Here is a 25,089-nt window from a genome sequence, read left to right as displayed (position 1 = left end):
CAGGTATGGGGACCCCCTATATACACACATCACCTGATAATCACATATATACACTGTACTCAGTCACTGTGTGTCTCCTACAGATGGGCCCAGTAACAGAGATACCCCAGAGAGATGTCCCCGTCCTCTATATTCCCAGGATTGTACAGAGGAGAATCACAGGATCCCACAGGAGGATCAGGTAGGTGGGATTTAGGGTCTCCCCAATATACCAAAGTGACTGTCACTATATGATCTGTAGAGGAGCTGTGTGTCTTATACACTGATATTATACTGTTTTCTCCAAATGTCATTATAGTGTTGTGTTTTTTTTTGTTTTTGTTTTTTAGGTAGAACGTCTGTCTGATATTAAAACAGATGATATAGAGGGAGAAGAGGAGACGTATGTGAGGGGTGATCAGCAGTGTAAGGAGGAGGAGATCCCTACAGATATCAGCACAGGTGAGTAATAAACACTTTTCTCTAACGTCCTAAGTGGATGCTGGGGACTCCGTAAGGACCATGGGGAATAGCAGCTCCGCAGGAGACTGGGCACAACTAAGAAAGATTTAGGACTACCTGGTGTGCACTGGCTCCTCCCTCTATGACCCTCCTCCAGACCTCAGTTAGAATTGTGTGCCCGGCCGAGCTGGTTGCACACTAGGGGCTCTCCTGAGCTCCTAGAAAAGAAAGTATATTTTAGGTTTTTTATTTTCAGTGAGATCTGCTGGCAACAGACTCACTGCTACGAGGGACTTAGGGGAGAGAAGCGAACCTACCTGCTTGCAGCTAGCTTGGGCTTCTAGGCTACTGGACACCATTAGCTCCAGAGGGATCGAACACAGGCCCAGCCTCGGTCTTCCGGTCCCGGAGCCGCGCCGCCGTCCCCCTTGCAGATCCAGAAGCAAGAAGACGTTCCTGGAAATCGGCAGCAGAAGACTTCGGTCTTCATTAAGGTAGCGCACAGCACTGCAGCTGTGCGCCATTGCTCCTCATGCACACCTCACACTCCGGTCACTGAGGGTGCAGGGCGATGGGGGGGTGGGTGCCCTGAGCAGCAATAAGAGTGCCTTACTTGGCAAATTAACACATAATATAGTCATTAAGACTATATATGTGTAAAAACCCCTATCAAAAATATATATAAAAAAGCGGGAGAAGTCAGCCGGAAAAGGGGCGGGGCTATCTCCCTCAGCACACTGGCGCCATTTTCCCTCACAGCTCCGCTGGAAGGACGCTCCCCAGGTCTCCCCTGCAGTTTCCAGACTCCATAGGGTAAAAAAGAGAGGGGGGGCACTAAATTTAGGCGCAATCTGTATAATATTAGCAGCTATAGGGGAAAAATCACTGTGTGTAGTGTGAATCCCTGTATTATATAGCGCTCTGGTGTGTGCTGGCATACTCTCTCTCTGTCTCCCCAAAGGGCTTTGTGGGGTCCTGTCCTCAGTCAGAGCATTCCCTGTGAGTGTGCGGTGTGGTGGTGCGGCTGTGTCGATGATTGATGAGGAGGCTTATGTGGAGGTGGAGGCGGAGCAGGTGCCGATAAATGTGATGTCACCCCCTGCGGGGCCGACACCTGAATGGATGGACATGTGGAAGGAATTACGTGATAGTGTCGACTCCTTACATAAAAGGTTTGACGACATAGCAGATGTGGGACAGCCGGCTTCTCAGCTCGTGCCTGCCCAGGTGTCTCAAAAGCCATCAGGGGCTCTAAAACGCCCGCTACCTCAGATGGCAGACACAGATGTCGACACGGATACTGACTCCAGTGTCGACGACGATGTAGTGTACATTCCAATAGAGCCACACGTTGCATGATTACGGCAATGAAAAATGTGTTGCACATTTCTGATGTTACCCCAGGTACCACAAAAAAGGGTATTATGTTTGGGGAGAAAAAACTACCAGTGGTTTTTCCCCCATCTGAGGAATTAAATGAAGTGTGTGAAGAAGCGTGGGCTTCCCCCGATAAGAAACTGGTAATTTCTAAAAAGTTACTAATGGCGTACCCTTTCCCGCCAGAGAACAGGTTACGTTGGGAGACATCCCCTAGGGTGGATAAGGCGCTCACACGTCTGTCAAAGAAGGTGGCACTGCCGTCTCCGGACACGGCCGCCCTCAAGGAACCTGCTGAAAGAAAGCAGGAGGCTATCCTGAAGTCTGTTTATACACACTCAGGCATTATACTTAGACCAGCTATTGCTTCAGCATGGATGTGCAGTACTGCAGCTGTGTGTTCAGATTCCCTGTCAGAAAATATTGATTCTAGAAGGCACATGGAAGTTTTGCCTTACAAGGGTGAGGAGTTGTTTGGGGATGGTCTCTCTGACCTAGTTTCCACGGCAACAGCTGGGAAATCAGCATTTCTCTAACGTCCTAGTGGATGCTGGGGACTCCGTCAGGACCATGGGGAATAGCGGCTCCGCAGGAGACAGGGCACAAAAGCAAGCTTTTAGGATCACATGGTGTGTACTGGCTCCTCCCCCTATGACCCTCCTCCAAGCCTCAGGTTTTTGTGCCCGTCCGAGCAGGGTGCAATCTAGGTGGCTCTCTTAAAGAGTTACTTAGAAAAAGTTTTTAGGTTCTTTATTTTCAGTGAGTCCTGCTGGCAACAGGCTCACTGCATCGAGGGACTTAGGGGAGAGATTTTCAACTCACCTGCGTGCAGGATGGATTGGATTCTTAGGCTATTGGACATAGCTCCAGAGGGAGTCGGAACACAGGGCTCGCCCTGGGGTTCGTCCCGGAGCCGTGCCGCCGACCCCCCTTGCAGATGCTGAAGATTGAAGAGGTCCGGAACCAGGCGGCAGAAGACTTTCAGTCTTCATCAGGTAGCGCACAGCACTGCAGCTGTGCGCCATTGTTGTCAGCACACTTCTCACAGCGGTCACGGAGGGTGCAGGGCGCGGGGGGGGGCGCCCTGGGCAGCAATGTATAATACCTGTATGGCGAAAAATACATCACATATAGCCCTTGAGGCTATATGGATGTATTTAACCCCTGCCAGATATCACAAACTCCGGAGAAGAAGCCCGCCGAAAAGGGGGCGGGGCCTATTCTCCTCAGCACACAGCGCCATTTTCCCTCACAGAAATGCTGGTGGGAAGGCTCCCATGCTCTCCCCTGCACTGCACTACAGAAACAGGGTTAAAACAGAGAGGGGGGGCACTGATTTGGCGATATGTACATATATTAAAATGCTATAAGGGAGGAACACTTATATAAAGGTTGTCCCTGGATAATTATAGCGTTTTGGTGTGTGCTGGCAAACTCTCCCTCTGTCTCCCCAAAGGGCTAGTGGGTCCTGTCCTCTATCAGAGCATTCCCTATGTGTGTGCTGTATGTCGGTACATGTGTGTCGACATGTATGAGGAAAATGTTCCAGATGAAGTCACTTAGAGCAGTGATAGCGAACAAGGGGACTATATGGTGTCCCGGGACATCAGGGATGCTTACCTCCATGTCCCAAAATTTGCTTTTCTCACCAAGGGTACCTCAGGTTCGTGGTACAGAACTGTCACTATCAGTTTCAGACGATGCCGTTGGATTGTCCAAGGCACCCCGGGTCCTTACCAAGGTAATGACCGAAATGAGGATTCGTCTTCAAAGAAAATGGACGACCTCCTGATAAGAACAAGGTCCAGAGAACAGTTGGAGGTCGGAGTAGCACTATCTCAAGTAGTTCTACGACAGCACGGGTGGATTCTAAATATTCCAAAACCGCAGTTGTTCCGACGACACGTCTGCTGGTCCTAGGGATGATTCTGGACACAGTCCAGGAAAAGGTGTTTCTCCCAGAGGAGAAAGCCAGGGAGTTATCCGAGCTAATCGGGATCCTCCTAAAACCAGGAAAAGTGTCAGTGCATCATTGCACAAGAGTCCTGGTAAAAATGGTGGCTTATTACGAAGCGCTTCCATTCGGCAGATTTCACGCAAGAACTCTTCAGTGGGATCTGCTGGAAAAATGGTCCGGATTGCATCTTCAGATGCATCAGCGGATAACCCTATATCCAAGGACAAGGGTGTCTCTCCTGTGGTGATTACAGAGTGCTCATCTTCTAGAGGGCCGCAGATTCGGCATTCAGGATTGGATGCTGGTGACCACGGAGGCCAGCCTGAGAGGCTGGGGAGCAGTCACACAGGGAAAAAATTTCCAGGGAGTGTGATCAAGTCTGGAGAATTCTCTCCACATAAATATACTGGAGCTAAGAGCAAATTTATAATGCTCTAAGCTTAGCAAGGCCTCTGCTTCAAGGTCAGCCGGTATTGATCCAGTGGGATAACATCACGGCAGTCGCCCACGTAAACAGAAAGGGCGGCACAAGAAGCAGGAGGGCAGTGGTAAAAACTGCAAGGATTTTTCGCTAGGCGGAAAATCATGTGATAGCACTGTCAGCAGTGTTCATTCCGGGAGTGGACGACTGGGAAGCAGACTTCCTCAGCAGGCACGACCTCCACCCGAGAGAGTGGGAACTTCATCGGGAAGTTTTCCGCATGATTGTGAACCGTTGGGAAAGACCAAAGGTGGACATGATGGCGTCCCGCCCGAACAAAAAACGGGACAGGTATTGCGCCAGGTCACGAGACCTTCAGGCGATAGCTGTGGACGTCCTGGTAACACCGTGGGTGTAACAGTCGGTGTATGTGTTCCCTCCTCTGCTTCTCATAACCAAGGTATTGAGAATTATAAGACGTAGAGGAGTAAGAACTATACTCGTGGCTCCGGATTGGCCAAGAGGGACTTGGTATCCGGAACTTCAAGAGATGCTCACAGAGGACTAATGGCCTCGGGAGCTAAGATGGGATTTGCTTTCAGCAAGAACCATGTCTGTTCCAAGAGGAACCGTGGCATCTGCCTCTAAGAAAGGACCTGCTCCAACAGGGACCTTGTCTGTTCCAAGACTTACCGCGACTGCGTTTGACGGCATGGCGGTTGAACGCCGGATCCTAAGGGAAAAGGCATTCCGGAAGAGGTCATACCTACCCTGGTCAAAGCCAGGAAGGAGGTGACCGCACAACGTTATCACCACATGTGGTGAAAATATGTTGCGTGGGTGAGGCCAGGAAGGCCCCACGAAAAAATTTCAACTAGGTCGATTTCTGCACTTCCTGCAAACAGGAGTGTCTATGAGCCTCAAATTGGGGCCCATTAAGGTTCAAGTTTCGGCCCTGTAGATTTTCTTCCAGAAAAAAATTGGCTTCAGTTCCTGAAGTCCAGACGTTTGTCAAGGGAGTATTGCATATACAGCCCCTTGTGTGCCTCCAGTGGCACCGTGGGATCTCAACGTAGTGTTGGGATTCCTCAAATCATATTGGTTTGAACCGCTCAAATCTGTGGATTTGAAATATCTCACATGGAAAGTGACCATGATGTGGCCCTGGCCTCGGCCAGGCGATTGTCAGAATTGGTGGCTTTGTCTTAAAAAGGCCCATATTTGATTTTCCATTCGGACAGGGCAGAACTGCGGACTCGTCCCCAGTTTCTTCCTAAGGTGGTGTCAGCGTTTCACCTGAAACAACATATTGTGATGCCTGCGGCTACTAGGGACTTGGAGGACTCCAAGTTGCTAGACGTTGTCGGGGCCCTAAAAATATATTGATATATATATATATATATATATATATATATTTCCAGGACGGCTGGAGTCAGAAAGTCTGACTTGCTGTTTATATTGTATGCACCCAAAAAGCTGGGTGCTCCTGCTTCTAAGCAGACTATTGCTCGTTTGGATTTGTAGTACAATTCAGCTTGCACATTCTGTGGCAGGCCTGCCACAGCCAAAATCTGTAAATGCCCATTCCACAAGGAAGGTGGGCTCATCTTGGGCGGATGCCCGAGGGGGTCTCGGCTTTAAAACTTTGCCGAGCAGCTACGTGGTCAGGGGGGAACACGTTTTGTAAAATTCTACAAATTTGATACCCTGGCTGAGGAGGACCTGGAGTTCTCTCATTCGGTGCTGCAGAGTCATCCGCACTCTCCCGCCCATTTGGGAGCTTTGGTATAATCCCCATGGTCCTGACGGAGTCCCCAGCATCCACTAGGACGTTAGAGAAAATAAGATTTTACTTACCGATAAATCTATTTCTCGTAGTCCGTAGTGGATGCTGGGCGCCCATCCCAAGTGCGGATTGTCTGCATTACTTGTACATAGTTATTGTTACAAAAATCGGGTTATTATTGTGGCGAGCCATCTTTTTTAGAGGCTACTTCATTGTTATCATACTGTTAACTGGGTTCAGATCACAAGTTGTACGGTGTGATTGGTGTGGCTGGTATGAGTCTTACCCGGGATTCAAGATCCTTCCTTATTGTGTACGCTCGTCCGGGCACAGTACCTAACTGAGGCTTGGAGGAGGGTCATAGGGGGAGGAGCCAGTACACACCATGTGATCCTAAAAGCTTGCTTTTGTGCCCTGTCTCCTGCGGAGCCGCTATTCCCCATGGTCCTGACGGAGTCCCCAGCATCCACTACGGACTACGAGAAATAGATTTATCGGTAAGTAAAATCTTATTTTTTACCCCATGTTCCCTCACAGCCAAAGAAAGCACCGTATTATCAGGTACAGTCCTTTCGGCCCCAGAAAGGCAAGCGGGTTAGAGGCAGAGGTAGAGGGAAAAAGCTGCAAAATACAGCCAGTTCCCAGGAACAAATGTCCTCCCCCGCTTCCTCTAAGTCCACCGCATGACGCTGGGGCTCCACAGGCGGAGCCAGGTCTCAAGAACTTCAGCGATCAGTGGGCTTGCTCACGGGTGGATCCCTGGATTCTACAAGTGGTATCTCAGGGGTACAAGCTGGAATTCGAGACGTCTCCCCCTCGCCGTTTCCTCAAATCTGCCTTGCCAACAACTCCCTCGGACAGGGAGGCAGTGCTGTAGGCAATTCACAAGCTGTATTCGCAGCAGGTGATAGTCAAGGTACCCCTCCTTCGACAAGGAAGGGGTTACTATTCCACAATGTTTGTGGTACCGAAACCGGACGGTTCGGTGAGACCCATTTTAAATTTGAAATCCTTGAACACTTATATAAAAAGATTCAAGTTCAAGATGGAATCGCTCAGGGCTGTTATTTCAAGCCTGGAGAAAGGGGATTACATGGTATCACTGGACATCTAGGATGCTTACCTGAATGTCCCCATTTACCCTCCTCACCAGGAGTACCTCAGATTTGTGGTACAGGACTGTCATTACCAATTCCAGACGTTGCCGTGTGGTCTGTCCACGGCACCAAGGGTATTTACCAAGGTAATGGCCGAAATGATGATACTCCTTCGAAAAAAGGGAGTTATAATTATCCCGTACTTGGACGATCTCCTTATAAAGGCAAGGTCCAGGGAACAGTTGTTGATCGGAGTAGCACTTGCTCGGAAAGTGCTGCAACAGCACGGCTGGATCCTGAATATTCCAAAGTCGCAGCTGGTTCCTACAACGCGTCTATTGTTCCTGGGGATGGTTCTGGACACAGAACAGAAAAAGGTGTTTCTCCCGGAGGAGAAGGCCAAGGAGTTGTCATCTCTAGTCAGAGACCTCCTAAAACCAAAACAGGTGTCGGTGCACCACTGCACGCGAGTCCTGGGAAAGATGGTAGCTTCTTACGAAGCAATTCCATTCGGAAGGTTCCATGCAAGGATCTTTCAGTGGGATCTGTTGGACAAGTGGTCCGGATCGCATCTTCAGATGCATCGGATGATAACCCTGTCTGCAAGGACCAGGGTGTCTCTACTGTGGTGGCTGCAGAGTGCTCATCTTCTGGAGGGCCGCAGATTCTGCATACAGGACTGGGTCCTGGTGACCACGGATGCCAGCCTTCGAGGCTGGGGGCAGTCACACAGGGAAGAAATTTCCAAGGACTATGGTCAAGCCAGGAGATTTCCCTGCAGATAAATATTCTGGAACTAAGGGCCATTTACAATGCCCTAAGTCAGGCAAGACCCCTGCTTCAAAGCCAGCCAGTACTGATCCAGTCCGACAACATCACCGTGGTCGCCCATGTAAACCGACAGGGCGGCACGAGAAGCAGGATGGCGATGGCAGAAGCCACAAGGATTCTCCGATGGGCGGAAAATCACGTGTTAGCACGGTCAGCAGTGTTCATTCCGGGAGTGGACAACTGGGAAGCAGACTTCCTCAGCAGGCACGACCTCCACCCGGCAGAGTGGGGACTTCATTCAGAAGTCTTCAAGGTGGACATGATGGCGTCCCGCCTCAACAAAAAGCTAGAAAAATATTGCGCCAGGTCAAGAGACCCTCAGGCGATAGCAGTGGACTCTCTAGTGACACCGTGGGTGTACCAGTCGGTTTATGTGTTCCCTCCTCTTCCTCTCATACCCAAGGTACTGAGGATAATAAGAAGGAGAAGAGTAAGAACTATACTCATTGTTCCGGATTGGCCAAGAAGAGCTTGGTACCCAGAACTTCAAGAAATGATATCAGAGGACCCATGGCCTCTACCGCTCAGACAGGACCTGCTGCAGCAGGGGCCCTGTCTGTTCCAAGACTTACCGTGGCTGCGTTTGACGGCATGGCGGTTGAACACCGGATCCTAAAGGAAAAGGGCATTCCGGAGGAAGTCATTCCTACACTGATCAAAGCCAGGAAGGATGTGACCGCAAACCATTATCACCGCATATGGCGGAAATATGTTGCTTGGTGTGAGGCCAGGAAGGCCCCAACGGAGGAATTTCAGCTGGGTCGATTCTTGCACTTCCTACAGTCGGGGGTGACTATGGGCCTAAAATTGGGTTCCATTAAGGTCCAGATTTCGGCTCTGTCAATTTTCTTCCAAAAAGAACTGGCTTCACTGCCTGAAATTCAGACTTTTGTTAAAGGAGTGCTGCATATTCAGCCTCCTTTTGTGCCTCCTGTCGCACCTTGGGATCTCAACGTTGTGTTGGATTTACTAAAGTCGCATTGTTTTGAGCCACTTAAAACCGTGGAGCTAAAGTATCTCACGTGGAAAGTGGTCATGCTGTTGACCTTGGCCTCGGCCAGGCGTGTGTCAGAATTGGAGGCTTTGTCGTGTAAAAGCCCTTATCTGATTTTCCATATGGACAGGGCAGAGTTGAGGACTCGTTCCCAATTCCTACCTAAGGTGGTATCAGCTTTTCATTTGAACCAACCTATTGTGGTGCCTGCGGCTACTAAGGACTTGAAAGATTCCAAGTTGCTGGACGTAGTCAGGGCCCTGAAAATGTATGTTTCCAGGACGGCTGGAGTCAGGAAAACTGACTCGCTATTTATCCTGTACGCACCCAACAAGCTGGGTGCTCCTGCTTCAAAGCAGACTATTGCTCGCTGGATCTGTAGCACGATTCAGCTTGCACACTCTGCGGCTGGACTGCCGCATCCTAGATCAATGAAAGCCCATTCCACAAGGAAGGTGGGCTCTTCTTGGGCGGCTGCCCGAGGGGTCTCGGCTTTACAACTTTGCCGAGCAGCTACTTGGTCGGGGTCAAACACATTTGCAAGATTCTACAAGTTTGATACCCTGGCTGAGGAGGACCTAGAGTTTGCTCATTCGGTGCTGCAGAGTCATCCACACTCTCCCGCCCGTTTGGGAGCTTTGGTATAATCCCCATGGTCCTTACGGAGTCCCCAGCATCCACTTAGGACGTCAGAGAAAATAAGATTTTACTCACCGGTAAATCTATTTCTCGTAGTCCGTAGTGGATGCTGGGCGCCCATCCCAAATGCGGATTGTCTGCAATACTTGTATATAGTTATTGTTTAACTAAAGGGTTATTGTTGAGAGTCATCTGTTGAGAGGCTCAGTTATATTTCATACTGTTAACTGGGTATAATATCACGAGTTATACGGTGTGATTGGTGTGGCTGGTATGAGTCTTACCCGTGATTCCAAATCCTTTCCTTATTGTGTCAGCTCTTCCGGGCACGGTATCCTAACTGAGGTCTGGAGGAGGGTCATAGAGGGAGGAGCCAGTGCACACCAGGTAGTCCTAAATCTTTCTTAGTTGTGCCCAGTCTCCTGCGGAGCCGCTATTCCCCATGATCCTTACGGAGTCCTCAGCATCCACTACGGTCTACGAGAAATAGATTTACCGGTGAGTAAAATCTCATTATTACAGAAAAGAGTCACATATTCTCCTTGCTCAGTCACTACAGCAATCTCTTATCCTACACCCTCTTCTGTCAGTATAGACTAATGAGGGAAATGTATCTGCCCAGTGGGGGAGTCAGGAACCATCAGCCCCTATTATACTCCTGGCTCTCCCCCTCACATCATGTCACTGTGTGTTACCAGCCCAGAGATCTGACTAGTCTCCTCCCCACACTCTCTGGTGTATCTCATACATCAGGAGCCATCTGCCAGTATTATACTCCTGCTCTCTTCCTCACATCATGTCACTGTGTGTTACCAGTCCAGATATATGACCAGTCTCCTCCCTACACTCTGGTGTATCTCATACATCAGTTGCCATCAGCCCTTATTATACTCCTGTTCTCCCCCTCACATCATGTCACTGTGTGTTACCAGCCCAGAGATCTGACCAGTCTCCTCCCCACACTCTCTGGTGTATCTCATACATCAGGAACCATCAGCCCCTATTATACTCCTGCTCCCCCCTCACATCATGTCACTGTGTGTTACCAGCCCAGAGATCTGAGCAGTCTCTTCCCCACACTCTCTGGTGTATCTCATACATCAGGAGCCATCAGCACCTAGTATACTCCTGCCCTCCCCCTCACATCATGTCACTGTGTGTTACCAGTCCAGGTATATGACCAGTCTCCTCCCCACACTCTGGTGTATCTCATACATCAGGAGCCATCAGCCCCTATTATACTCCTGCTCTCCCCCTCACATCATGTGTCACTGTGTGGTACCTATGTTTTCTCTTATGTCCTAGAGGATGCTGGGGTCCATATTAGTACCATAGGGTATAGACTGGTCCACCAGGAGCCATTGGCACTTTAAGAGTTTAATAGTGTGGGCTGGCTCCTCCCTCTATGCCCCACCTACCAGACTCAGTTTAGAAAATGTGCCCGGAGGAGCCGGTCACAGCTAGGGGAGATCTCCTGAGCTTCCTTGGTAAAAAGTTTTTTTTAGAGTTTATTTCTTTACAGGAGGCTGCTGGCGACAGCCTGCCTGCATCGAGGGACTGAGGAGAGAGGGGGGGGGGAGCGCTGTCGGAACATTGAGCTCCAGAGGTAATCGATCGCGACCTGCCACAGTGGACCACTCGCCCCAGCAGCCAGCCGCCACCCCCTTACAGAACTGAAGTTGGCGAGTAAGTCACTGTCCCCCCTCACAAGCGGGGTGTCAGTGTGAAGACGGCGGCTTGCGGGTAAAGCTCCGCTCCAGAACTGCTCAGCGGTACTGCGGTGCGGCACTAGGAGGCACGCCCTGATCCTGCTCCAGACCCTACACTGACCTGTCCAGCCAGTGTAACTAAAGTAGAGCGAGAAGCCGGCGCCATTGCGGGGGTGGAGCTTCTCCTCAGAGCGGACCCAGCAGCGTTCAGCGCCATTTTCCTGCCTGCCGCTCACTGCCAGCGGATGTCCAGGTCCCTCCAGAGCACCTCCAGCAATCTGTACGGTACCAGGGGGGTGTAGAAGGGAGGGTAAGGCTGTGGAAGGCTGTCACCTATTAAGGGACTCAGTCAGCGCTGGTGTGGGGTCTCCCTATACCTATAATAGCCCCATGTGTGGGTTGACTCCAATCTCTGTGTCTCTCTGCCATTCTTGGGGGGGAAACTCTGTCTGCCCAGTAACCTGCGTGCTTGTGTGTGGTGTGTGTGTGTGTGTGTGTGTGTGTGTGTGTGTGTGTGTGTGTGTGTGTGTGTGAGACAACATGTCTAGGGACAGTGTTTCATGCTGCAGAGGATTTGTCTTTCCAGGAAGACTCCATTCCATGTAATCAGGATTGCACTGTTGTAGCGCAGATTCCAGTTAGAGAGCTGGAATGGTTAGTCTCTCTCAGGAGGACTATTTCTCAGATTTCTGACAGGGTTGCTAGAACTGAACAGGCAACTCAAGTGCTGCAATCTTCTATGGTTGTATGGTCTGATGCTGCCTCCTCGGGGTCCCCCGTGGTACATTCTCACAAACGTGCACTTGCAGGATGACACGGACACTGATTCTGACACAGCGGGCGGTGATGGGGATATGTCACGGGGAACGGCATCACTTGCTAAGGAGGTGCAATTAATGATCGATGCTGTGAGGGAGGTGTTGCACATTACTGACACAACGCCTGAGCAGGTTGAGGAGGCCTTTTTCACGGACAGTAAAAAGCCCCCCCTCACTTTCCCAGCGTCTAAAGAATTAAACACTATCTTTGAGAAAGCCTGGGAAAATCCGGAGAAAAAGTTTAAGATCCCTAAGAGGGTCTTGGTTGCTTTTCCCTTCCCAGAGGAGGATAGAAAAAGGTGGGAGTCTCCGCCGATTGTGGACGCCTCTGTCTCCAGGCTGTCAAAACAGCTGGTATTACCGATCCCGGGGGCTACCGCATTGAAGGACCCGGCAGACCGCAAGGTGGATGCTACGCTGAAATCCATTTACACGGCTTCAGGGGCTATACTGCGGCCTACTATAGCCTGTGCTTGGATTGCAAAAGCTATTGCCAGATGGTCGATCGCTCTGCAGGAGGAATCGACTACGCTGGATAAAGGTGACGTTGATTTATTTTTACGTAATATTCAGGATTCTGCAGGTTTCCAGGTGGACTCCATTGCTCCATGGCTGCGGGGATCTCCTCCATATCCGTCTCGGCTTGCAGGGGTCTCTGGCTATGCAACTGGTCTTTGTACGTGGAATCCAGGATGAGTGTGGAGAGCCTGCCATATAAGGGCCAAGCTCTCTTTGGGGAGGTGCTAGACGCGTGGATTGCCATGGCTACGGCGGGTAAGTATCCTTTTCTCCCCTCAGCTGCACTAGCTATGAAGATGCCCTTCATGCCCGCCGCGTCGCAGTCCTTCGAACACCTTCTTCAAAGATGGTCGTGCTAAAGGCAAGAAGCCTGCTCCCGAAGGCTCCCAGGGCCAGAAGCCCGCTTCTGATGCCCCAAAGTTCTCCGCATGATGGTGGACAGCTCGGCCTGAAGGAAAGTCTGGTGGTGGCTACCGGAACGTTACTCAGGCCCACCATTGCTTGTGCATGGGTAGGTAACGCTATTCTAAAATGGTCAGACAACTTGTTTGCAAATATAGACACAGTTGATTAAGATGAAATGGTCTTAACTCTCGGTCATATAAAGGAGTCTGCATAGCGGATTCAGCTGGCAGAGCACTGTGGATTTGCCAGTGGAATGCAGATGCAGAATCAAAATGGAATACTGTAGCGCTCCCCTACAAAGGTGAGACGCTATTTGGGGACCAACTGGATGCCATAATTTTGACGACTACCTCAGGTAAATCAGCATTTCTTCCTTATGCAGCGGCACCTGCAAAGAAAGCATATCATTCGCATACAATACAGTCCTTTCGGCCTAACAAACGCAAAAAAAGCCAAAGGAACCCCCTTCTTCACAAGAAGTGGGTGGGGAAGAGGTAGGAAACCTACAACAGCATCAGGATAGCAGGAGCAGAAGTCAGACGCTGCTCCTGCTAAAACCACAGCATGGCACTGAGGAACCCCTATGGGAGTCCGATCAAGTGGGGGCACACCTACAACTCTTCAGCCAGATCTGGGTACAATCAGATCTGCGTCCTTGGATACTACAAATAGTATCCCAAGGTTACAAGCTAGAGTTTAAAGATCTCCCCCATGCCGATTTTTCAAATCAGCCTTACCAGTTTCTCTTCAAGACAGAAGGAATTTACTGGAAGCAATATAGAAAGTATGTCAGGAAAAATAAATTACCTTCGTTCCTGGGCTACAACAGGAAAAAGGATTTTATTCAAGCCTGTTTGTGGTGCTGAAGCCGGATGGTTCGGTCAGACCGATTTTAAACCTAAAATCGCTGAACCTTTATCTAAAAAGGTTCAAATTCAAGATGGAGTCCCTGAGAGCAGTAATCTCCAGTCTGAAGGAGATGGAAGTTATGGTGTCTGTGGACATCAAAGATGTTTATTCACATATCTGAGATTTGCGGTTCAGGACTGAAACTACCAGTTCCATACATTGCCATTCGAACTCTCCACGGCACCGACAGTATTCACCAAGGTGATGGAGGAGACGATGGTTCTCTATCGCAAGAAAGGAGTCAACATAATTCCTTACCTGGACGTACCTGGACGATCTCCTGATAAAAGTGAGATCCAGGGAGAAGTTAGTGCAAAACATTGCACTATCCCTGACGGTGCTTCAACAGCACGGTTGGATCATAAACCTTCCACAATCACAATTGGAACCGACGATAAGGTTATGATTTCTGAGAATGATACTGGACACTGAGGTACAGAAAGTATTTCTACCTGTGGAAAAGGCTCTGGAGATCCAGAGGATGGTCAAACAAATTTTGAGACCAGCACGCGTGTCGATTATCAGTGCATTCGCCTGCTGACGAAGATGATAGCGGCCTACGAGGCTCTACAATATGGCCAATTCCATGCCGGGGTTTTCCAGTGGGATCTACTGGACAAGTGGTCCGGATCGCATCTACACATGCACCAGAGAATACTGTCAACGAAAGCCAGAGTTTCGCACCTGTAGTGGCTACAAAGTTCTCGCCTCCTGGAGGGTTGCAGGTTCGGGATTCAAGCCTGGATCCTAGTGACCACGGATGCAAGTCTCCAAGGTTGGAGAGCAGTCAAGCAAGGGGAAAGCTTCCAAGGAAGATGGCCAAGTCAAGAAATACTTCTTCACATAAACATTCTGGAGTTGAGGGACGTTTACAACAGCCTTCTACAAGCGGCGCATCTTCTTCAAGATCGTCCCATACAGATCCAGTCGGACAATGTAACAGCGGTAGCTTACATAAACCGTCAGGGCGGAACGAAAAGCGGAGCGGCAATGGCAGAGGTGACAAAAATACTCCTTTGGACAGAAAGATATGCATGAGCTCTGTCAGCAATCTTCATTCTGGGAGTGGACAACTGTGAAGCAGACTTTCTCAGCAGACATGATCTCCATCCAGGAGAATGTGGCCTCCACTAAGAAGTCTTTGCAGAGGTAGCAAGTCGTTGGGGCATTCCTCAAGTGGACATGATAGCATCTTGTCTCAACAAGAAGCTTCAGAAATATTGTTCCAGGTCGAGAGACCCACAAGCAATAGCAGTGGCTGCACTGGTGACCCGTGGGGAGTTCCAGTAGGTGTATGTGTTCCCTCCACTTCCACTACTTCTGAAAATTCTCAAGATCATAAGAAGAGCAAAGGTTCGGCCGATTCTCATTGTCCCAGAATGGCCAAGGAGGGCTTGGTATCCAGATCTTCAGGAGTTACTGATAGAAGATCCTCTTCCTCTTCGCGAGGACCTGCTTCAGCAGGGGTCGTAGGTTTATCAAGACTTACCGCGGCTACGTTTGATGGCGTGGCTGTTGAGCGACAGATCCTAGCCCAAAAGGGTATTCACAACGAAGTCATTCCCACTCCTATTCAGGCCGGGAAAGGAGTAACGTCTAGACATTAGCATTGTATTTGGAGAAAATATGTATCTTGGTTTGAATCCAAGAATTCTTCTGTGTTGGAGTTTCAATTAGGACGTATTTTCCTATTTCTACAGGTTGTTGGGGATGCAGGTTTAAGATTGGGATCCGTCAAGGTCCAAATTTCGTCCTTGTCCATTTTCTTTCCGGAACAGTTGGCTTCCCTTCCTGGGGTTCAGATGTTCATGAAGGGGGTTCTGCGCATCCAACCACCATTTGTGCCTCCTGCGGCACCATGGGATCTTAACATGGGGTTGCAGTTCCTTAAATCGGATTGGTTTGAACCTCTGAAAGAGGTGGAGTTAAAGTTTCTCTCTTGGAAAGTGTTCAGGCGGTTGGCCTTGGCATCCGCAAGGCCTTGTTTGATCTTTCATGAAGATAGGGCTGAACTAAGAACGCGTCAGCAATTTCTTCTGAAGGTTGTATCTTCTTTCCATATGAACCAGCCTGTTGTGGTGCCAGTGGCTTCTGACACCTCCGCTATTTCATAGTCCTTGGATGTCGCCAAAGCTTTGAAGACTTATGTCACGAGAACACCTCGTATAAGGAAAACAGAAGCTTTGTTTATCCTGTTTGATCCTGCTTCTAAGCAGACAATTGCACGCTGGATCAGATGTGCGATTCAGCATGCTCATTCCACGGCACGATGTCCGATACAGAGTTCGGTAAATGCCCACTCTATGAGGAAAGTGGGTTCTTCCTGGGCGGCTGCCCGGGGTGTCTCGGCCTTACAGATTTGCCAAGCAGCTACTTGGTCAGGTACAAACACGTTTGCTAAGTTTTACAAGTTTGACACCTTGGCTGATGATGATTAATTTGGTCAGTCAGTTCGGCAGGAGCCTCCACGCTCTCCCTCCCATACTGGGAGCTTTGGTACATCTACATGGACCCCAGGATCCTCTAGGACATAAGAGAAAATAGGATTTTAATATACCTACCAGTAAATCCTTTTCTCATAGTCCGTAGAGGATGCTGAGCGTCCGCCCAGTGCTTTCTTTTTCCTGCATTATATTTTTTCTTCTTACACAAGTTTTATATGTTAAGTTGCTCTTCAGCGGTTGCTGAAAAGTCGTTCATGCTCGTTTGCATGGGTTGAGTTGAATGCCATGTTGTGCGGCATGGTTGAACGGTGTGAGCTGGTGTGAATCTCGTCACTGGCTTAATGTTAATCCTTCTCTCGAACTTTGTCCGTCTCCTAGGGGCATAGTTCCTATACTGAGGTCTGGAGGAGGGGCATAGAGGGGGGAGCCAGTTCACACTGTGAAAAAGTCTTAAAGTGCCGAAGGCTCCTGCGGACCCGCCTATACCCCATGGTACTGTTGGATATAATCCTCCTTTTATCAATCTCCTTCAATTGTCTGTTGTTACCCTTTGTTTACCAATCGATTGGGAATCCCAGGAAACTGACACCACACGTAGTTATGTCCGTTAAAATGAGACTGCCTTCACTTTATATAGCATGACATTATATAGAGAAAAAGCTACTTGCATGAACACTTGATACACGTCATATTTCAAAACAATAATGCATCTCTCCTCAACTCCTCTCAGGCTGACATCCCCCTATATGTCCTTCAGAGAAATCTAAACACACAGAGACTGTCTAATAACATGTTTTCAAGAATTATAGCTACGACCTTGCTTCGCATAGAATGTACTAACTATGAAATGTCAGCATTATTCTGATTAACTCAGCAAAGCATACTTCTACTTCACTACATCATGGCTGCTACTTAACAAAATGGCTGACATGCTTAAGCTATATACATCTATCTTCCTCAGTACTGAATGGACCCCAGCATCCTCTACGGACTACGAGAAAAGGATTACCGGTAGGTATATTAAAATCCTATTATCATACTTACTGTACACACATCATCCTTATTACTATTGAGAATATAGAGGTAAGACACTGATGATGGGGATGTCAAAATAGGATTTTAATTACCTACTGGTAAATCCTTTTCTCGTAGTCCGTAGAGGATGCTGGGGTCCATTTAGTACCATGGGGTATAGACGGGTCATTTGGGAGCCACTGGCACTTTGAGTTTAATAGTGTGGGCTGGCCCCTCCCTCTATGCCCCTCCTACCAGACTCGGTCTAGAAACTGTGCCCAAGGAGACGGACATACTTTGAGAGAAGGAAATACACAGATGGTGAGATTCACACCAGCTCACACATAACAAAAAGGAAAGCCAAACTAACCAACTTAGAACAGTTCAGCAACGGCTGAACTAACAATACTGAACCAAGTAACAATGCAGTAATACGAAGCACAGGGCGGGTGCCCAGCATCCTGTACGGACTACGAGAAAAGTATTTACCGGTAGGTAATTAAAATCCTATTTTCTCTTACGTCCTAGAGGATGCTGGGGTCCATTTAGTACTATGGGGATGTACCAAAGCTCCCAGTACAGGAGGGAGAGTGCTGAGGTTCCTGCAGAACTGATTGACCAAACTTGAAGTCCTCAGAGGCCAAAGTATCTAACTGTTAGGGTCTCCTGCCCTGTGCTGCCACGTCGTCATGGCAACCGGGAGACAAGTGCTAGCGGAGTAACCTGAGCGCAGCTGATACTCCGGTTCGGGTCTTTTGCTGTGCAGTGGGTACAGGCTCTGTGCACGGCAGGGGATCCGGTGCTGGTTTTTGTGCTCACAGTCTGTGAGGTCTGAGTGGGGCGTGGACAGCACCTGCTTTATAAACCCTCTTCTCAGGTTAAGCAGATGCTGCTGAATCTTTGTTGGTTAGTCAGTTCCTGAAAGTTAGCCAGTACTGTGTAGCTTTGTATTTGTTGTTGCTTACTGCAAATAGGCCTGGGGATTTGGTACTACACTCTGCCAATCCAGACCTAGCAGTAAGACTGGAGTCAGTCGTTTAACTTGCTGGGGTTCTTTTGCTACTCTGTGAACTTAGCAAGTTTGCGGCTGTATTCTCAGACTTGCCTGCCAAAATCCTTTCTCACTGTGCAAGGTGTTCAGGTGTTAGTTTAGTGGCAGTAAGCTGAACCTGTGCACTGCTTGTGAGGATTAGGATTGTGGAGACTCTCCTTGTGTCTATTATTCCATCTCTGACCAAGGAGTTTACTGCCACACCCGTTGGTAACCCTTTAGGGTTTTGCTGTTGCCCTTAGCAACAGCATTTCGGGTTCTCTACGTATTAAAACACAACATCTTGCTTTTTCCATCTGAGCATTCCTAATACTAGGGAGACACCCAGTTTCTTAGCCTCTGGGATTCTCTGTTCACTTTGTGTTTATTTTGTTACCCTATCACCTTCTGTGTACGTAATGTCATATTTCCCAGTCTGTCTGTGAGTTCATTTGTTTTGCATCCCTCTCCGTTCAGACACCAGTGCATTCCTGCAGGCACTGGTGTGCATAACAGTTCAGACACCAGCACATTCCTGCAGGCACTGGTGTGCATAACAGTTCAGACACCAGTACATTTCTGCAGGCACTGGTGTGCATCATCCCCAGGAAGGGCAGTCTCCTTGTCAGTTCCAAATGTGACTTTGGAAGGTTCAGGATCCACCCATGATCCCAGAGTAGTTGAGTTAAGAGTGCAATACTCTGCAACAGCTTCTCCTTGGAAGATGCCTTTATCAGCAGAACGTCCAGATATGGAATTATGTTCACTCCCTGTTTGCGTAGGAGTAGCATCATCTCCGCTATGACCTTGGTGAACACTCTCGGTGCTGTGGAGAGTCCAAATGGCAACGTCTGGAACTGAAAGTGACAGTCCTGTAATGCAAACCGTAGATAGGCCTGGTGAGGCGGCCAGAGCGAAATGTGAAGGTACGCATCCTTGATATCCAGGGATACTAGGATTTTCCCCTCCTCCAGACCTGAGCTCACCACTCTCAGAGACTCCATCTTGAATTGGAAAACCCTCAAGTAGGGGTTCAATTACTTCAGGTTCAATATAGGCTTTACCGAACCATCCGGTTTTGGTACCACAAACAGGTTTGAGTAAAAACCCTTGGTTTTTGGGTAAGGTGGAACTGGAACAATGACATTTGTTCGTACCAATTTTTTAATGGCTTACTGTAGGATAGCACTTTCTGTCAGCGAAGCTGGTAAGCCTGATTTGAAGAATCTGTGAGGTGAGAGTTGCTGAAACTCTAGTCTGTACCCCATGGCAACAATATCTTTTACCCAGGGGTCTAAGCATGATGACGCCCAGATGTCACTGAAATCTTTTAGGCTCGCTCCCACCTGCCTGATCTCCATGCTGGGAGGTCCAACGTCATGCTGAAGATTTGAAGGAAGCAAAACCTGGTTTCTTTTCCTGGTAACCTGTTGGTGCAGGTTTTTTGGATCTTCCCTGACCTCCTCTAAAGAAGGTTGGAGGGGGTTTGGAGACAGCCATGGAAGTAGCCCTTGCATTAAGCAGGCCAATGTCCTTCATGGCCTCCACCATGAAACTTGCAGAATCCTGTATGTGACGTAAAAACAAGTCCATGTCACTCCTATCCATAGTATCTTAGTCCTTTAGTAAGATGCCTGACCACTTTACTATGGCTTTAGAAATCCATGCACAAGCAGTAGTGGGCCTTAAAGCCACGCCTGTTGCAGTCTATAGTGATTTGAGCGTAGTCCTAATATTACGGTCAGCCTGCTCCTTTAAGGCGGTTGAACCAGGGACAGGTAAAACCACCTTTTTAGACAGCCTAGATACAGAAGCGTCTACTATAGGTGGGTTTTCCCACTTCTTCCTATCCTCTTCAGGGAAAGGGAAAGCAATGAAAATTCTTTTAGGGATCTGGAATATTTTTCTGTGGGTTTTCGTTGGATTTTCTAAACCAGGCAGTTTAACACCTAAGAAGCAGGGAAGGTATGCGATGATTTCTTATTTACTGTAATATAAGATTCCTCCTGTTACGGAACCTTCTTAGAAATATGCAAAACATCCCTAATGGCTTCAGTCAGTAGCTGCACCCCTTTAGCAAGGGATGCATTCCCCTCCCCCCCTGCATATCCCCATCACCATCTCCTGTATCAGAGTCGGTATCAGTGTCAGCTTGCATTATCTGGGCAAGTGCACGTTTTTTAGGGTATGTAGGTGGGGTTTTAGATGAAGTAGTGGGAGCTGAATACTTCAAACCCACTACAGATTGTCTCAAAAACTGCGTCTCTTTCTCAGTATGGTAAATAAAAAGCTAAGAAAACTCCTAGGAGCTCCCCTAGCTGTGACCTGCTCCTCTGGGCACATTTTCTAAACTGAGTCTGGTAGGAGGGGCATAGAGGGAGGGGCCAGCCCACACTATTAAACTCTTAAAGTGCCAGTGGCTCCCAAAGGACCCATCTATACCCCATGGTACTAAATGGACCCAGCATCCTCTAGGACGTAAGAGAAAGTAGATTATAACCTAGCAGATGATGATGATTACAGGGTATTATATGGTGTATTGCATGTAAAGTACCTTGTACCACACCTACTCTGCTGTAGGAATATACCTTATATAAGGGTGAGTAACATATGTACAGGCTTACCAGCGTATGAGCACACACATAAAGGAATGCTACCTTTCCAATGCTTCCAGGAGTAACGTTAGGAGACATTTCTCTGATCCATCAGCTCATATGACTGATGTTATTGTTCATCTAGAATCTCCAATTCATACGATATGTTCCCCATCCATTGTTTTACATTGGTGCTGACATAGGACTTGGCGAGTGACTACATCTCCATTTATACTTCATGGTTAGTTACCAGTACAAGAGAGAGATATATCTAAGTCTTATTATAATACATTTGTTATTGTGAGTGTTCTCAGGAGGGTGGACACAATGATAGTATGAGACACAATATTATAAAGCCTTTATTAAAAGTTATGTTTTATTATACACACACATTTACAGTTAATTGTCCCAGAGAGTCATCTTCTATTGTTTACAAGATTAATATTGTTACAGAAAATTTCACATTTCCAGAATGTATTTTATTTCCAGCAGATGGACACACAAGCAGGAATATCTCAGAAGGACATCTAATGTTATCCCCGGATTGTGACATAAAAGATAATGACAGTAGACCGGATTCTCCAGGAGATAACCCCATTACCCCACTTATACATCCAGCTCTATCAGCTGATCCCCCTGATCCTGGGGAATGTTCTCCTGATCATTCTGATATTGGTGCATCTGTTACAGCTCTGAGAGTAGATACAGAGTTTCCCTGTTCTATAGATGCCAAATATTTTACACAGAACACAAAGCCTATTAACCCACACACAGGTAAGGCAGGTGAAAGGCCACTGATATGCTCAAAGTGTGGGAAATATTTTACGTGCAAATCAGATCTTGTTATACATCAGAGAAGTCACACAGGTGAGAAGCCATTTTCTTGCTCTGAGTGCAGGAAATGTTTTACACAAAAATCACAACTTGTTACACATCAGCAAAGTCACACAGGTGAGAAGCCATTTCCATGTTCTGAGTGTGGGAAATGTTTTACACGGAAATCACATCTTGTTATACATCACAGAAGTCACACAGGTGAGATGCCATTTCCATGTTCTGAGTGTGGGAAATGTTTTGCACAGAAATCAGATCTTGTTCTACATCACAGAAGTCACACAGGTGAGAAGCCATTTCCATGTTCTGAGTGTGGGAAATGTTTTGCACAGAAATCAGATCTTGTTCTACATCACAGAAGTCACACAGGTGAGAAGCCATTTTCTTGCTCTGAGTGCGAGAAAAGTTTTACCTGTAAATCGCACCTTGTTATACATCAGAGAAGTCACACAGGTGAAAAGCCATTTCCATGTTCTGAGTGTGGGAAATGTTTTGCACACAAATTACATCTTGTTAGACATCACAGAAGCCACACAGGTGAGAAACCATTTTCTTGCTCAGTGTGGGAAATGTTTTACACAAAAATCACATCTTGCTGCACATCAGAGAAGTCACACAGGTGAGAAGCTATTTTCTTGCTGTGAGTGCGGGAAAAGTTTTACCTGGAAATCCCACCTTCTTATACATCAGAGAAGTCACACAGGTGAGAAACCATTTTCTTGCTCGGAGTGTGGGAAATGTTTTACACAGAAATCACATCTTGTTACACATCAGCAAAGTCACACAGGTGAGAAGTCATTTCCATGTTCTGAGTGTGGGAAATGTTTTGCACAGAAATCACATCTTGTTACACATCAGCAAAGTCACACAGGTGAGAAACCATTTTCTTGCTCCGAGTGCGGAAAATGTTTTACACAAAAATTACATCTTGTTAGACATCAGCGAACTCACACAGGTGAGAGGCCATTTCTATACTCTGAGAAATAAATCAGCTCTTGTTATACATCAGATAAGTCACACAGGTGAGAAAGCATTTCCATGTTCTGAGTGTGGGAAATGTTTTGCACGGAAATCAGATCTTGTTATACTTCAGGGAACCCACACACGTGAGAAGCTATTTTCTTGCTGTGAGTGCGGGAAAAGTTTTACCTGGAAATCCCACCTTCTTATACATCAGAGAAGTCACACAGGTGAGAAGCCATTTTCTTGCTCGGAGTGTGGGAAATGTTTTGCACAGAAATCAGATCTTGTTCTACATCACAGAAGTCACACAGGTGAGAAGCCATTTCCATGTTCTGAGTGTGGGAAATGTTTTGCACAGAAATCAGATCTTGTTCTACATCACAGAAGTCACACAGGTGAGAAGCCATTTCCATGTTCTGAATGTGGGAAAGGTTTTGCACAGAAATCAGATCTTGTTATACATCACAGAAGTCACACAGGTGAGAAGCCATTTTCTTGCTCTGAGTGCGGGAAATGTTTTACAAAAAAATCACATCTTGTTACACATCAGAGAAGTCAAACAGGTGAGAAGCTATTTTCTTGCTCTGAGTGCGAGAAAAGTTTTACCTGTAAATCGCACCTTGTTATACATCAGAGAAGTCACACAGGTGAAAAGCCATTTCCATGTTCTGAGTGTGGGAAATGTTTTGCACACAAATTACATCTTGTTAGACATCACAGAAGCCACACAGGTGAGAAACCATTTTCTTGCTCGGAGTGTGGGAAATGTTTTACACAAAAATCACATCTTGCTGCACATCGGAGAAGTCACACAGGTGAGAAGCTATTTTCTTGCTGTGAGTGCGGGAAAAGTTTTACCTGGAAATCCCACCTTCTTATACATCAGAGAAGTCACACAGGTGAGAAACCATTTTCTTGCTCGGAGTGTGGGAAATGTTTTACACAGAAATCACATCTTGTTACACATCAGCAAAGTCACACAGGTGAGAAGTCATTTCCATGTTCTGAGTGTGGGAAATGTTTTGCACAGAAATCACATCTTGTTACACATCAGCAAAGTCACACAGGTGAGAAACCATTTTCTTGCTCCGAGTGCGGAAAATGTTTTACACAAAAATTACATCTTGTTAGACATCAGCGAACTCACACAGGTGAGAGGCCATTTCTATACTCTGAGAAATAAATCAGCTCTTGTTATACATCAGATAAGTCACACAGGTGAGAAAGCATTTCCATGTTCTGAGTGTGGGAAATGTTTTGCACGGAAATCAGATCTTGTTATACTTCAGGGAACCCACACACGTGAGAAGCTATTTTCTTGCTGTGAGTGCGGGAAAAGTTTTACCTGGAAATCCCACCTTCTTATACATCAGAGAAGTCACACAGGTGAGAAGCCATTTTCTTGCTCGGAGTGTGGGAAATGTTTTGCACAGAAATCAGATCTTGTTACACATCAGCAAAGTCACACAGGTGAGAAGTCATTTCCATGTTCTGAGTGTGGGAAATGTTTTGCACAGAAATCACATCTTGTTACACATCAGCAAAGTCACACAGGTGAGAAACCATTTTCTTGCTCCGAGTGCGGAAAATGTTTTACACAAAAATTACATCTTGTTAGACATCAGCGAACTCACACAGGTGAGAGGCCATTTCTATACTCTGAGAAATAAATCAGCTCTTGTTATACATCAGATAAGTCACACAGGTGAGAAAGCATTTCCATGTTCTGAGTGTGGGAAATGTTTTGCACGGAAATCAGATCTTGTTATACTTCAGGGAACCCACACACGTGAGAAGCTATTTTCTTGCTGTGAGTGCGGGAAAAGTTTTACCTGGAAATCCCACCTTCTTATACATCAGAGAAGTCACACAGGTGAGAAGCCATTTTCTTGCTCGGAGTGTGGGAAATGTTTTGCACAGAAATCAGATCTTGTTCTACATCACAGAAGTCACACAGGTGAGAAGCCATTTCCATGTTCTGAGTGTGGGAAATGTTTTGCACAGAAATCAGATCTTGTTCTACATCACAGAAGTCACACAGGTGAGAAGCCATTTCCATGTTCTGAATGTGGGAAAGGTTTTGCACAGAAATCAGATCTTGTTATACATCACAGAAGTCACACAGGTGAGAAGCCATTTTCTTGCTCTGAGTGCGGGAAATGTTTTACAAAAAAATCACATCTTGTTACACATCAGAGAAGTCAAACAGGTGAGAAGCTATTTTCTTGCTCTGAGTGCGAGAAAAGTTTTACCTGTAAATCGCACCTTGTTATACATCAGAGAAGTCACACAGGTGAAAAGCCATTT

At 47.3% G+C, this 25,089-nt stretch overlaps 1 protein-coding gene and 1 pseudogene across 1 annotated transcript in view; one reads left to right on the top strand and one right to left on the bottom strand.

The window, feature by feature from the left end:
- The window catches only part of LOC135035841 (oocyte zinc finger protein XlCOF7.1-like), a gene marked incomplete at its 3' end in the record, with an annotated part of 104,123 nt that extends 100,679 nt beyond the window's left edge, over window positions 1–3,444 (bottom strand). Inside the window, exon 1 of the mRNA XM_063954379.1 lies at window positions 3,439–3,444. Coding sequence (XP_063810449.1) covers window positions 3,439–3,444 — 6 coding nt within the window. The remainder of the gene's footprint in view (window positions 1–3,438) is intronic.
- On the top strand, window positions 89–24,552 carry LOC135035839 (zinc finger protein 585A-like; annotated as a pseudogene).
- The last annotated feature ends 537 nt before the right edge of the window (window positions 24,553–25,089 follow it).

Source organism: Pseudophryne corroboree, unplaced genomic scaffold (assembly GCF_028390025.1).
Source record: "Pseudophryne corroboree isolate aPseCor3 unplaced genomic scaffold, aPseCor3.hap2 scaffold_617, whole genome shotgun sequence".
NCBI classification, from domain to species: Eukaryota; Metazoa; Chordata; class Amphibia; order Anura; family Myobatrachidae; genus Pseudophryne; species Pseudophryne corroboree.
This window is presented reverse-complemented; position numbering and strand designations above follow the sequence as displayed.